We start from the raw sequence: 13,700 nt of genomic DNA on the forward strand, positions 1-13,700 counted from the left end.
TAATCTTTGTACGAAATGTTCCTTTCATATCTCCTTAGAGATAGCACCTTAGAGACCAACTAAGTTTGTTATTGGTAGGAGCTCAGAACCAGGCTTTCAGAGAAAGCAGCTTCAGACAGTGGGTGTATCACTCCACTTACTTATGTCTACTGGCGACGGAGTTTGACTCTACACTTTTGTGTCTCTATAGCTTCGTTTCTCTAATTATTTGCAGGCATTGTGGGTAATGTAGTTTTCTTAACGTGGCCTTTGGGAAGGGTATCCTGGATGGACGCGTTCGATACACTCGCGCGCCTTCGCACAATGCCTTCTGGCTATTGTACTCCTTCCTGTTCCTGCTTCTCGCTTTGCCCTGCCTGTGTTAGGCGAGGTCTCCGCGAGATCAAAGGGCTATAGTCTCAATGTCCTTGATACATATACTTCCGGTTCAAGATTGCTCTTAGTCGGATCCTCCATGTAAGGGGCAGAAGTGGTGGAAGGACACCAGTGCAGGCACTCGTATGAAAACAAGAGAGGGTTAGAGACGCCCTGTAAATGCCGTGCTCTTCAGCAGCGGTATATTTCATGGCTCACGGCTTTCCATTAATTTAGCCGGGCTCCCATGGGTGGGGAACTTCGGTAGGAAACCGGAAGCAATATGCTTTCCTTACAAAATCTCTTTGGGCGCCGAACTTTGCGGCTTCCTCCTCCGCACCCGATTGGCCGGGCGGGCAGGCAAGTGACGCGAGCGTCGGCCTCGGCGGCTTCTCGTCCAATTCCGACAGGCCATGTCGAGGAACGGCTCGACCAATGGGACCGCGGCGCTCTTCGACGCCGGCGGCTGGCCACTAGGAACCCGGCTTGGCGCGGGCGGCTTGCTGAGGCGGTGGCGCGCGATTGGCTGGCCGCGTGGTTGCTCGAGTGGGCGGGGCGGGGGGCGGGAGCCGGGGCTCCCCTCACGGCGCAGCGGCGTTGGTGTCTCTTCTCGCGGCGGGGGAAGGAACCCTCGGAGACAGGGATGGAGCCGGCCAGGCGGGTCGCGGCGCCGCCGCTGCTGCTGTGGGCCACGGCGGCGTTAGCGTTGTTGTTGTTGTTATCGGCTCCAGGCCTTGCCGCTGCTGGTCAGTAATGGCGCTCCTGGCGGGGCCTCGCCTTCCTGGGGCCGAGTTTGGGGAGGGGGAGGGAGTGACAGGCGGTTGGGAGAGGGCGGGGGGGGCGGCCTTCACCACAGAGGGGCTGAGAGGGAGGCCGAGGGAGGGGGGGCTTTAGTAGGGGAAACCCCCCCGTTACACCCCCACCCACCCCCACCTGTCTTGCAGGGTCAGCATCACCCTCATTGAAATTGCTTGTACGGTGCCTTGTCAAATTAGGCTTCACCTTCGCCATGTCATGCTCCGTAGGGCACCTGGCATTGTGCTTCCCGGTGAATTTGGAGAGCAATAGTTGGGGGAGACCAGCCTGGTCTTCTCATCCATTCCCCTGAAAAGGAGCAGCTGCTGCTGCATGCAGCTTCTTGCTTACTTGCACCTACCCTGCCATAGATCGCTAGGGAACTAAAAACTAGCGCCTGAGTTTGCTGCTGCTGCCGCCGCCGCCTCCCTCCCATCCCCTTTTTTGTTTTGCGGTAGATTGTAAGCCCGAGGGAAGGAGAGGTCTTGTTAATTGAGCTCTGTGAGCTGATTCGGGCTAGCAAGTGGGGCGAAGATACTTTAGATGTGTGAATAAAATGGGACTGTTGTAACTTGGTTGCACCAAGAGATGCAGCCTTTGGGGCCATGGCTGGCCCAATGCTGCTTTTCTTCTGTCTCCTAAATTACTTTTAAATTGAAATATTGCTGCCTTTCTTCTCTTCCGCGTCCCATACACACACACTCACGCTGACTCAGGTGGGTTTATGTTGTACAGCATAGTAGCACATTTGACATTTCATGAGTTGACTGAAGGTGTTTTCTTCTAATTCCCATGCGTAACACCTGTCACTTACCTACTATTGCCACTTACCCGAAGTAACAGAGCCCTCCTGCCGTTGCCTACTCCCTAACAGACGTTAACGTTCTATGATAATAGATTGGTGGCGAGTGGCAGGGAGGCAAGTGCATTTAAACTTGACAAAGTGCACACATGGAATGTGTATATGGGCAAGGGTTTCCTTGTAGCCCATATTCTGTTTAAATAAGGGTTGTGTCTATGGCTTGGGCAGAAGAGAGAGAAGACCCTAGACTCTATTGGACTGTAGGGGATTTCACGTAGCAGGTAAGCCACTTGCTTGAACCATGGGAAAAGACATTGGATTTTACTCCCACATACTTATGTAAGTGAATTTTGGCATCCCAGTGATTACTTTGTATGCCTCTCTGGTTCATTTGTTCCTGTGGGTGAGCTGCCAGGAGGCAGTGAATTCGCTTGCTGGTGATGCAGCAAAGAGCCCAAATGAATAGGATACTCATAACAGGTGGCACTCAGAGATTCATGACATTGGTCAGTGGGACACAGCTTTATTCATTTATCTAATGGAATTTGTAATTGTAAAAACTTCTCAGTGGTCTACATAAAATAAAATATGCATTAAAGTTAACAATAAAAGTCAAAGTTAAAAACAAGTTAATCCAACAAAAATCAAACCACAAATAAAATCATTAGTTAAAATGTATTAAATGATGTATTAAAATACATGTTAGTGTTAAATATCTGGATAGGCTTGCCCAAACAAAAAAGTTTTTAGTAGGCACTGAAAACAATACAGCAGATGCATGCATCTGCCTAATGTCAGTGGACAGGGAGTTCCAGAGTGACATAATGAAAGTGATTCCTTACAAGTGCAGAATAACACTTTGTGTCAGATCGAAGTGAGCATTTATGGGGTAAGGCAATCCTAAAGTAAATGATCCCATGCTGTTATGGGTTTTATATATGAAAAGTAACCCTTTGAATTTCAGATTGGCAGCTAATACAGATCTTTGTACAGAGATAATGTCTGGATGGGCATGTAGCTGAGGAAAGATGGGGCTGGAGAGTGTCTGCATATTGAATAGCTAACCCAGGGGCAGTGGTTGCAAGTAACTGGTTATTTTGAATGCATAGTGTACCTTTGAATGTATGTTAAATTTTAAAGCAAAACAACACCCCCACTGCATGTATGTAGCTAAAACCAGAACACAATTAATAATCCCTCTTTCATATGCACCGTAGCTCAATTTTATAGTTTTATCTCAGCTTAAAGATTCTTTGGTCGTTTTCTTTTCCCATCCTGTTGAACAATTTGATGTGGAAGTTCTAATTACTAGTACTGTGAACAACTTTCTGTGCCACTTGGCAACTTATCTCAACCAAAGATATGATTACCTGTTTTAAACTTGCCATCTGGACTTTTCCCATAAGTATTTTTTTAGAATAATCAGTTCTGTGAAGCAAAAGAAAGGAATCAAGCAATGTGGCTAGTTGTTTTATGCAGGAAGTGTGTTTCAGGGTTCTTTTTTTATCCTTTACAATGACCAAGACACTAAAAAGGACAGTGTTGTATCCAACAATAACTGCTGCTCATGCAATGGAACCTCACTTCTCTCTTCTCCCCTTCATCCCCCAATCTACTCTGGAGGGTTGAGGGAATCTCCAGAACAGATTTGTGAGGGTAAGGATGGCCACAGTTGGTGTATGGTGGGTAGAGAAGTTCCATGACATGAATGCAAGTGGTTCTGCAGACTCAATGACTTCATTGGATAAGCCCATTAACATGTAATGTGTCATCCTCCTGTCTTCTGGCACAAGCATTTTAATACTTGTGAAGTTTTGGTTGGCATACAGTAATTAACTTTGGAATCAGGTTTTTTTATGCTAACCTTTTCCCACAAAATAACACATTTTTATGTGTGGATGTAGATTTACATTACAATGGTACCTCAGGTTACATACGCTTCAGGTTACATACGCTTCAGGTTACAGACTCCGCTAACTCAGAAATAGTGCTTCAGGTTAAGAACTTTGCTTCAGGATAAGAACAGAAATCGGGCGGCGTGGCAGCAGCAGGAGACCCCATTAGCTAAAGTGGTGCTTCAGGTTAAGAACAGTTTCAGGTTAAGAACGGACCTCCGGAACGAATTAAGTGCTTAACCCGAGGTACCACTGTACAGTCCTTGCATTTTGCAGTTCATAAGTTTAACACACAGGATGATAGCCAACTAAATTGTATTCAGAGTCAGCCAATTAAAATCTATGGAATTAAGTTCAAGTTCATTTATTTCATTCGGTCTACTTGACTTCATTAGATTTCACTCAAAGCATATTTAAAAAGACCAGTTGGCAAAAGTGCACAGCTCAAGACAAGACTGAAATCTGGAATTGGCTCTAGATATTCCAGAGTGTGTGTATGGTCAATTTGTCATAGGCTTCCTTGAATACTGTAATAACATGCTGACAAATACCCAAGATGGGTTTTGAAAGCATCAGTCATGTGATCCAGCAGGAAGTCTGCTCATAAAACCTTTCAGGGACAAGGACATCTAGTTTCTGTCTCTTCAACCTTGAGAAAATTTATAGTACTTCCTGGAAATAAGGAATCAGAGACCTTAGCTATTTTGACTTTAGAGGTAATTTGCCTATCTTTGTTCCAGGTTTGGTTTTTGTTGGGGGTTTTTTAAACAGCAATGTACATTTCAAGATGTCTCCACTGCTTCGCCACCCCCAAAAGAGCTCTCCAACAGAGACAAACACACACAAACCCGAAACCCAGGCTCCCAACCTAGCCTGGGAAACATCTCTTTTCACTCTACTCCTGACCACACTACAGAGAGCAGGTGGATTCAGGGCTTCTGAATTCTACTTAAACACATTCCAAGCAAGAAGGATCCCGACAAAGCAGACCCCTGCAGCTACCAGGACTGCACCCTTGGTGTGCAGTTCCTGCAGTACTGCTGCCCATGCTTGGCTTCTATACTAGGCCTGCTTGGCATCCCCATTCTGGCATTCCCCACGCCCACATTCTTGCCCCCAACATGTCCCTGCTCAATGTGGTTCAGGCCCCAGCTGTTTCCACAGCCACCAGTGCCACCTTCTCCCACTCTATGACTGCCACTTGCCTAACAGTTGTTGCTGCTGCATTATGGGAAGCAACCACTGGACCAACTCACTCACCCCTCAGTTGACACTAACATCAGATGTCACCATCACCCTGGAGCCCAGAGATTGACTGTCCTTTGGCACTGGCTCAGCACAGGGACAGCAGCCAGCTCTTCTCCTCTCCTGATTCTGGGGTTAAGTTTTCTCTTCCTGCAAATCCCAGCAGCTATTTTGTGCAGGGTTCAATTCAGTTCAGTTTGACCCTGTGTGTGTGTTCCCCTGCTGGGATCAGGCACACTCAGTCAGAACTCCTTGAAAGTCCTCTTGCAGACAGCCCTGGGCTGCCCTTTGCAGATGCTGGCTGACTCTCCTTCCCACCCAGTCCCAGATTGCTCAAGGTGACTTGACCTGGGGTTATCTTGACTCAATTTGGTCCAAGCCCAGATCAGCCTGTTTCAGTGTGGGCTTTGGCCAAATCCAGTGCACAGCTCTGTTACTTTCATGCCAAATATGGTTACAGTATTTTCAGGTGTTGTTGTTTTTGTAAAATATTTTTAATACTATATTCAAACAAAAACCAGGAAGACATTACAAGTAATTGCAAGTGTAAGAACACTGATGGGAATGAGCATGTTATATCATACTGCTATCCAGAATGCAGAAAAGACACTTCTCAGTTTTGAAAGTTTTAGCCCACCATCTGGATTCAAAATGTCATATGATGATAACCAAATATAGATCACCTCTACGTTTCAGGAACTATTGTGCCAAATTGGGTGATGGTCTCTTCAGAGTTGTCTCAAACGCCACAGTTTGGACTCATCACACCAGATTGGGTGGTCGCATCAAACTGGGCAATGATACCGAACCCATAGATGGACAAACCACTTTCCAAAACATATAATGGAGAGTCAAAATACGAGCAGAGTAAGCTTCCAAATAGCTGTATATCAATACTCATAATTATAGGGTCCCTCACATTATTTTAAAAGAAATTTACTTTTTTTGTTGGGCAGATAAAATGTCAATCTGTTTTCTAGGAGTTTAATGCTGGGAACAGTAACAGAGTCAATGAGCCCTTCTCCACCAATTTTTGTTTCACATATCAATCAATTGTTGAACTTAAGGGGAAAACTGTATAAGTACTAAAAAAACCAACTAAATAAACTTGACCTGTTTTTCTCCTTGCTTTGGAAAGAACATCTATTTGCTAACAATCAGCTGTGTTTGTCTACAACTTAATATAGAGCTTGTTCCTTCAGAGAGATGTTAACATGATGCAATGAGAATGAAACACTGCTTGCTTCACTCTTAAAGATACACATGAAAATACACTTACCAGTTCTGGTGGTTCAGTGGGTTCCATTTAAAATTATTTGTAACCTGATATTTTCTCTCTTTATACATCTTCTTAATATTAGTCTGCTTATATATGGAATTTATTACATAATCACTTCAGTTTCATAGTTATAAAACAAATAAATTTTCAAAGAAAAATAGACCTTGTATCGTCATTGCAGTTCTCTAGCAGGGTTTTTTCCAGTGCAAGCAGAACTGCTCATTAAAAATCTTGATGAAATCATATCTACTTAGGATTTGCACTGTCTGCCACTAGGTGACTCCCACCCCCACCCCCCGCGCTGTTTCTACATCTCTTCCATGAAGACTCAAAATGACTGGCTTGACGTTAAGTAAAGCAGCAGGTTTAACTTTTATAGGTAAAATGAAACCAAAGTTCTCACTGCTAACCTGCAAGCTTTATGAAAACAGATAATATAAGATAAAAAGAAAGTATTTCTTTACACAGCACAGAGCATTTGGTTGATCACTGTAAGAACAGGATGCTAGACTAGATGGGCCACCAGCCTGATTCAGAAAGCTCATCTTATGTTATCAGTGTCCTTTCTGTGAGCTCTTCTATGAAATGATATTTTTTTGCTCTTCTGTGACACGGGTGGCACTGTTGTCTAAACCACAGAGCCTAGGGCTTGCCTATCAGAAGGTCGGCGGTTCAAATCCCTGCGACAGGGTGAGCTCCCCTTGCTCGGTCCAAGCTCCTGCCAACCTAGCAGTTTGAAAGCACGTCAGAGTGCAAGTAGATAAATAGGTACTGCTCCAGCGGGAAGGTAAACAGTGTTTCTGTGCACTGCTCCGCTTCGCCAGAAGTGGCTTAGTCATGCTGGCCACATGACCCAGAAGCTGTACGCTGGCTCCCTCGGCCAGTAAAGCGAGATGAGCACCGCAGCCCCAGAGTCGGTCATGACTGGACCTAACGGTCAGGGGTACCTTTACCTTTACCTATGATTAGTAGAGCTATAAAATTAAGAGCTTGTCTCTAATACAGTGTATTATTTCTAGAATATATTTTATACATTGCAGAGATCAGGTGCCAATAAAAGATACCAATATCTACAATCAGCTTAAACTGTTGAGTGACATTTGGGATGGGAGAATAAGTGTTCTACCACGCTTTTAATGGGAGCATGATTTGTTCAGATATTTTGTTTTTGAAACTGTAAAAAGTTACAAATTTAAACAGAGGCTTTGTGTGGCCGATACTTTCCAGGGGATTCCCGTTCTGTTCAATAAAATTTACATGCCTTTGTTCCATCTAACTTCTATTAAAGTACTATTTAATTTTGCAGATGAAGAAGGAACTCAAGAGGAGCCCTTTGAATCAAAGGTGAGCACAGAATCTCTGTGTGATTCTTGCTGATGAAAACCAATATGAATTTTCCAGTTACCAACATGTGACAAAAGAATTATTATGTGGAATGTAAAAAGAGCAATAAATATACATACATACACACAAGTACTTTAGACTATAATTATAATTGCTCCTTGACATGGAGCAGAAACAGTAATTTCAACATGGATTTTTAAAAATGGTGGGCAAGATCCAGCATTGCATGAATGGACATCCAGTAGTGCAAAGAGTCTTCATTCTGTTCCAAATCCTCCAGTTGTCCCTGCTATGGCAGGTTGGGATACCCTCCAGAGCAGATCGGGGGGGGGGGTGCAGGGGTTTGAGGATGGAGAGGAGAAACCAAAGTTCTTTTGCACAAGAAAATGGTCATAATCTGATCTCACCCAAAGAAAATTTGGGACTGGGGTAGGCTAGTGTAGTAGGAAATAGATGAGCTGCTGTGAGTAGAGAACAGGTTTACATGTTAAATGAATACACTAGATTCTGAAAATAAGTCTGAGTGAGTGAACAGGGCACATATTCAAAAGAAGAAGAATGCTCAAACCCTTTGACTCTTTGCATGTATTCAGTGTACGCCTAAATATGAAAAACTCCAGCTTTGTTTGCATTTGTCAAAAATCTTCTGCATATGAGATGATCAGAAGCTTTTATCTACTTTATTCTCCCTGCTGCTCATTCCCTAGACAACCTTGCCTTCTGAGGAACAGGTGAAAGACCATTCAGCTGGAACCCATGTGGTAGCAGGTCAGATCTTCATTGACTCTGATGAACCTGAGTCTCACATTGAAGATGGAGAGAGTTTCAGAAGCCAAGAGGAGGAAAAGGAAAGAACTTTGGAGGAGCTGAATTCTCTAGAACTGTCATCCCTATTAAATAAGGATTTGGAAGAGGTAGAAGCACAAAAAGCAGGTAATCTTGGTTGGTTGGTTGGTTGGTTGGTTATAAGTTGCTTTGGGTTGCCCTGTGCAAGATAAAAGTGAATTAATGACTAAATAAAAAAAAAAAAGTTTTGGGCTTGTGTTTCCCTGCAAGAATACTCTTTTGCTGGAGCTGTGTAATTGAAGTTTTATAACTTATCACAAGTTGAATTAAAAAAATTAAGAGTAAAACTGGTAAATCTCAAGAATAGTAGGAAATGGTGACCTGTGGTCTCAGCTTTTCACTGGCTTGATGTGGTTTATTCAGTCCATTAATGGTGACAAATACTATTCCTTGGGTTGCATCAGTTTCAGTGGTAGAAGATCCAATTCTTCTCGTCGAAGTTTGTTTCTATTCATTATAGAACATAAAGCTGGAATAAGTAAGGGTATGGAATTGTGGCATCAGAATTGCTAATAGTCCCTTTTGATACAGGTTTAAAGTGGTACTGCTTTGTTTAGCTGTGTAGTCAACCCCCTTTCATTCCTTGCATTCACCACAGGGCTACAGAATCGGTTGGTTTAGAATCATAGAATCATAGAGCTGGATGGGTCATCTAGTCCAGGAATCTCAGCTAAAGATCCAGGGTTGCCATACGTCCAGAATTTCCCAGACATATCCAGAATACTGCAGTCAGCAGCAGTGTCTGGGCAAAAAAAGCTCAACAACTCTCCCTCCTTAACAAACTCCAAGGAAGGAGAGTCCACAGCCTCCCATGGAAATTTGATCTAAACAAAACTGGCAAAAAGAGAATCTTCAAATGTTTAAAGACCAGTTGGCATTTATGAGGATTTGAACTTTAGGGGTAGGAATGGAAGGCTGTTTTTCAGCTTGTTAGTTCATGGTGAGGAAAAGTAAGACTTGTTAACTTTGTACAAAATGTTGATGGAGCCTACTTAGGAATAAGTCTGCTTTTCATTGCTCAGTCGTAGCGCTGCTTTGCACCAGTTCTAGCTTTAATAAGAGGAAGGCTTGTGGCAAGAGGCAAGCGGCTTGTGAGTCTGCAGAGCCTCTTTGGTTGCAATCTCTTTATATGAGAATAAAGCCAGCTGAAGATATAAGATTGCGCTGTTATGGTCTTAAACATGGAACTGAGTACAAGGAAAGTGAATGTGTATAAACTCTCAGAGATTTCCCACCTCTAGAACATTGATCTAGGAGAGCATTAGAGAGGTTTAAGTGTAAAGATATGCAAAAATCTGTTTATTTCCAAAGAACAGTCAACATTGCTTTTTTATCACAGTTAACTGCATTCTACTCTTACGTTTCAAAATGAAACACACTCTACAGTATCTGTAAATTGATTCATATATGTTGTTGTTGTTGATAATAATAATAATAACAACAATAACTATAAGTAGCAGTAATAGTAGTAAAAAAAGGTAAAGGACCCCTGTATGGTTAAGTCCAGTCAAAGGTGACTGAGGTGTGGCACGCATCTTGCTTCAGGCCGAGGGAGCCGGTGTCCACAGACAGCTTTCTGGGTCATGTGGCCAGCATGACTGAACCGCTTCTGGTGCAATGCAACACTGTGACGAGTGCCAGTGTGCACAGAAATAGTGTTTACCTGCCTACCACAGGGCTCCCTATTTATCTACTTGCACTGGTGTGCTTTTGAACTGCTAGGTTGGCAGAAGCTAGGGCAGAGCAACCCTGTCGTGCGGATTCAAACCGCCGACCTTCTGAACAGCAAGCCCAAGAGGTTCAGTGGTTTAGACCACAGCGCCACCCACTCCCTTGTGGTGGTGGGTAGTAGTAGTAGTAGTACTAGTATACACACGAGTCACCATTGTAGTTTAACTGGCAAGTGGCTGACAGTTTTTGTCCATTACTGTCAGCTACTCAGTGCAAAGAATATCCAGTGTTAATAAAATGTATTGAACCTGGAATCTCCCAGAGGTTTGAAACTGCAAGCAAAGCAGTAGTCACTAAACTGTAATGAAACCTTTTAAAATATCTAATTATAACATGCTTGAGAATAGATGTGCTTCATGCATGATAAACACAGGATGTGTTGCCTGATTTTAACTTCTCTCCTAATGCCACGTCAACTATAATCACTGACTTTGTAACTTTCAGTCTAGCGTTACATCTGAAAACGACTCGTAGAAACCTAAAGCTGCACAAATCCAAAGCTGTTTTCTTCTTCTGTTAAGAAACTTTGGCAATATCCATTGTCACACCAGCAGATGCAACAGGACTTTCTCCCTTCTCCCCTAACCCCCATCTGCTCCAGAGGGTCCCCCAGCCCTCTGGAGCAGGAGTTTGGGGGCATACCGGGAGCTGTAGGGTGGGAGGAGAAGAGAAAGTTGCACAAGTAGAAGTTCCATATGCCCAGATTTCATTAGATGCTAGGATTGAACAGCCCCCATCACAGAGGAGAGGTGCAGATTGCATGCCTGCACCTTTTCCTGGTCCTACCTCCACTTCTGCTCCTTAAATGTGGTAACCATTTCTGCCACCCCCCTGGCCCCAAAGGTTTGGCAGGCCTTCCCCTATGTCTTTAGCACAGAAAGACCTGTTGAATTCAAGTAGATGTGGGAGAGATTTCCTCTATAATCAACTTAATCAAGCAATAGCCTTATAATAGGTGTGTCAGTGAGAATTTCACTTTACAGTGCTTCGTTTCTCCTGGTTATTGAGTTCTTCTGAATTTCAAATTGCTTTTCAGCTTGATAATTAATAGGAAATATGTACACTGTATGTGAGAGTGTTCAGAGCTGCCTAATGTGTCTGAATCGCTATGCAACAGCAATGAGACATGGTGTAAACAACTTTGCACACATGTGGTCCTTTTGCTGCCAGGCGATAATTACTAATTAGTGAACTACCAGTCTCGTGTGTGTGATTTCCTGAATTATTGTAATTTCCAGAGCTTCTAACTAATCCTAACTATGTGTACTCCTATTGAATTCAGTGGGGTTTATTCCCAGGGAAGTTGGGATAAGATTGCCATACTGAAAATTGATACTTTGATTTAGGTTGCAATCTTATAGACAATTTCTACATTTTGAAAGGAAAATACCAAAAGATGCCACATGTTCTATTTTAACTAAAAAGCTGGGTAAAAACAAACTCTTAGCAGCAGTTGAGCTCCTTCCTTCAAGATATGTTAATAATGCAAGATATGTTGGGTTGTTGTTGCTGTTGCTGTTTTTAGTTTTGACAGCCATTGGAGGAACTGCAGATGGTGAGCCATGCTACTTCCCCTTTCTTTTTCTGGAGAAGGAATACTCAGAATGTACTGCAGATGGAAGGGAAGACGGTAGACTCTGGTGTGCAACAACCTACGACTACAAGGCTGATCAAAAGTGGGGCTTCTGTGAAAGTAAGTATGGCAGCTATGCTAAGAGATTCCATCTCTTGAGCTGCATGAGATTAAGTCAATGAATGGTGCTGAGACAGAAATTGAATACCTGTTCTTATAACAATAGGACTTGGGGGTCATCTGCTGAAGTTATTTGGGACAGACAAAATAATAAGTGGATTTGGCTCCTCCAAGGTCTGGTGGTGGCCAGTGGCTTAGATGGCTCTAACAGGAGATTAGCCAGATTATTTGGGGAACCTCCAAGTACCCAGTGTTGAAAACAAAAGATGAGGTCACTGTTGCCTTTTTGCTTTGTGAATTTCCCTTGATCTAGCTGCTTTCCCACTGTTTCCCCCACAGTGGTGGGGAAAGTAGCTGGAAAAGGGTGCTTTTTACTTAAGAAAAAGCTGTGGGGACAAAACTTGGAACTGACAGCAGCATGCAGTTTGGTGTTAAGGAACTGTAAATTAACCTTACTGGGAGAATAAAAGTTGCTCTGGTCACCATGAAGCAGTAAATATATCTTCACTTAACAGTTACATGAAAAAAGTGGAAGCAAGCATAATTTCTTTTTTTCAAGAGGAGGATACGATTTTACTTTACAGAGTTCAAGAAGATGCTTGTCACTCTTTTTAACATGATCACCAAACTCTGTGCTAGGTATACTTTTGACTATTTTCAGTTCATGGTTAACTTTGTTTTCTTCTGAGCCTTTCCCCTTTTGCCTTCTGCAAGACAAAGAAATATGAAGCACAGTGGTTTGTTAAAAGCACAGGAACCCAGTGTGAAATATGTAGGTTGTGGCATTCTGTATCAGCCGAGATAGCTGCCCTGAGAACAGTGTGAGCAGTTTCTTGGTGGCTAAAGTATTAATTATTCTTTTTTATACTTTTCTTTAAAAAAAAAAAAGCTGAAGAAGAATCTAATAGGAGAAGACAAATGCAAGAGGCAGAGGATGTTTACCAGACTGGAATGAAAATCCTTAATGAAAGCAGTAAAAAGGCCCAGAAGAAAGAGTGAGTTACATGTGTGTGAGAGAGAAAGAGAATTAGGCCAGTTTTTAAATTTATAAATGTGACTGGCCAACTTTATTTTATACTGCTAAAATTTTGTTTTCAATTGCAAATAATACATAAAGAGGAATGCAGTGGTTTCAAATCCAACTTCATAGAACTTTTGCACTTACGGGGAGCAAGTGAAATTTTAAAGAACTGTTGTAATGAGTTTAACTTGTCTCATCCAAGTATATGAGTAACTGTAATCTTGGATAGGTGGCAGAAAAGCCCAAGAAGGATCCGTAACCTGGGCACAGCTGCTGAGAAGGCTTCTTTCTACATTCTCACCAGGCATGCCTTAGAGATAGTTGTTTACAGTCTCAAGTGGGAGCTTCCATGTGTAGGTCTTCCATGCTAGAACGGAGGAACTGCCTCCATACCCTAAAACTACTTGGGTTCTGGCTATCTAGGAAACAAGCAAAGAACATTTGTTGTATGATACTGGCTCCTTGGATCCTTTCCTGTGTAGGTTTTGGCCTGGTTTTGTGACTGAAACTTACTTTGTTACAGTGGTGGGTGGTCCATGCTATGAACTGGGCAATGTTGTGTTTTTCTGTTGGTTCTGCTGGACCTCTCCGTGGCTCTCAGTACCTTCCACTATGGTATTCTGTAGGGCAGAGCTTACCAAACTATGTGTCACAACATATTAGCATGTCAGCTGCAGTGTGTAGTTGTGTCACCT

The 13,700-nt window shown here is 43.0% G+C and overlaps 1 protein-coding gene across 1 annotated transcript in view; it reads left to right on the forward strand.

Moving 5' to 3' along the window:
* The first annotated feature begins 622 nt into the window (after positions 1-622).
* The window catches only part of SEL1L (SEL1L adaptor subunit of ERAD E3 ubiquitin ligase), a 38,288-nt gene continuing 25,210 nt past the window's right edge, over positions 623-13,700 (forward strand). The window contains exons 1-5 of the mRNA XM_053377751.1: positions 623-1,100; positions 7,677-7,714; positions 8,422-8,647; positions 11,817-11,984; positions 12,874-12,979. Of these exons, the coding sequence (XP_053233726.1) occupies positions 638-1,100; positions 7,677-7,714; positions 8,422-8,647; positions 11,817-11,984; positions 12,874-12,979 (1,001 nt within the window). The 5' untranslated portion in view covers positions 623-637. The remainder of the gene's footprint in view (positions 1,101-7,676; positions 7,715-8,421; positions 8,648-11,816; positions 11,985-12,873; positions 12,980-13,700) is intronic.

The sequence above is a fragment of the Podarcis raffonei genome, chromosome 1 (assembly GCF_027172205.1).
Source record: "Podarcis raffonei isolate rPodRaf1 chromosome 1, rPodRaf1.pri, whole genome shotgun sequence".
Classification (NCBI taxonomy): Eukaryota; Metazoa; Chordata; class Lepidosauria; order Squamata; family Lacertidae; genus Podarcis; species Podarcis raffonei.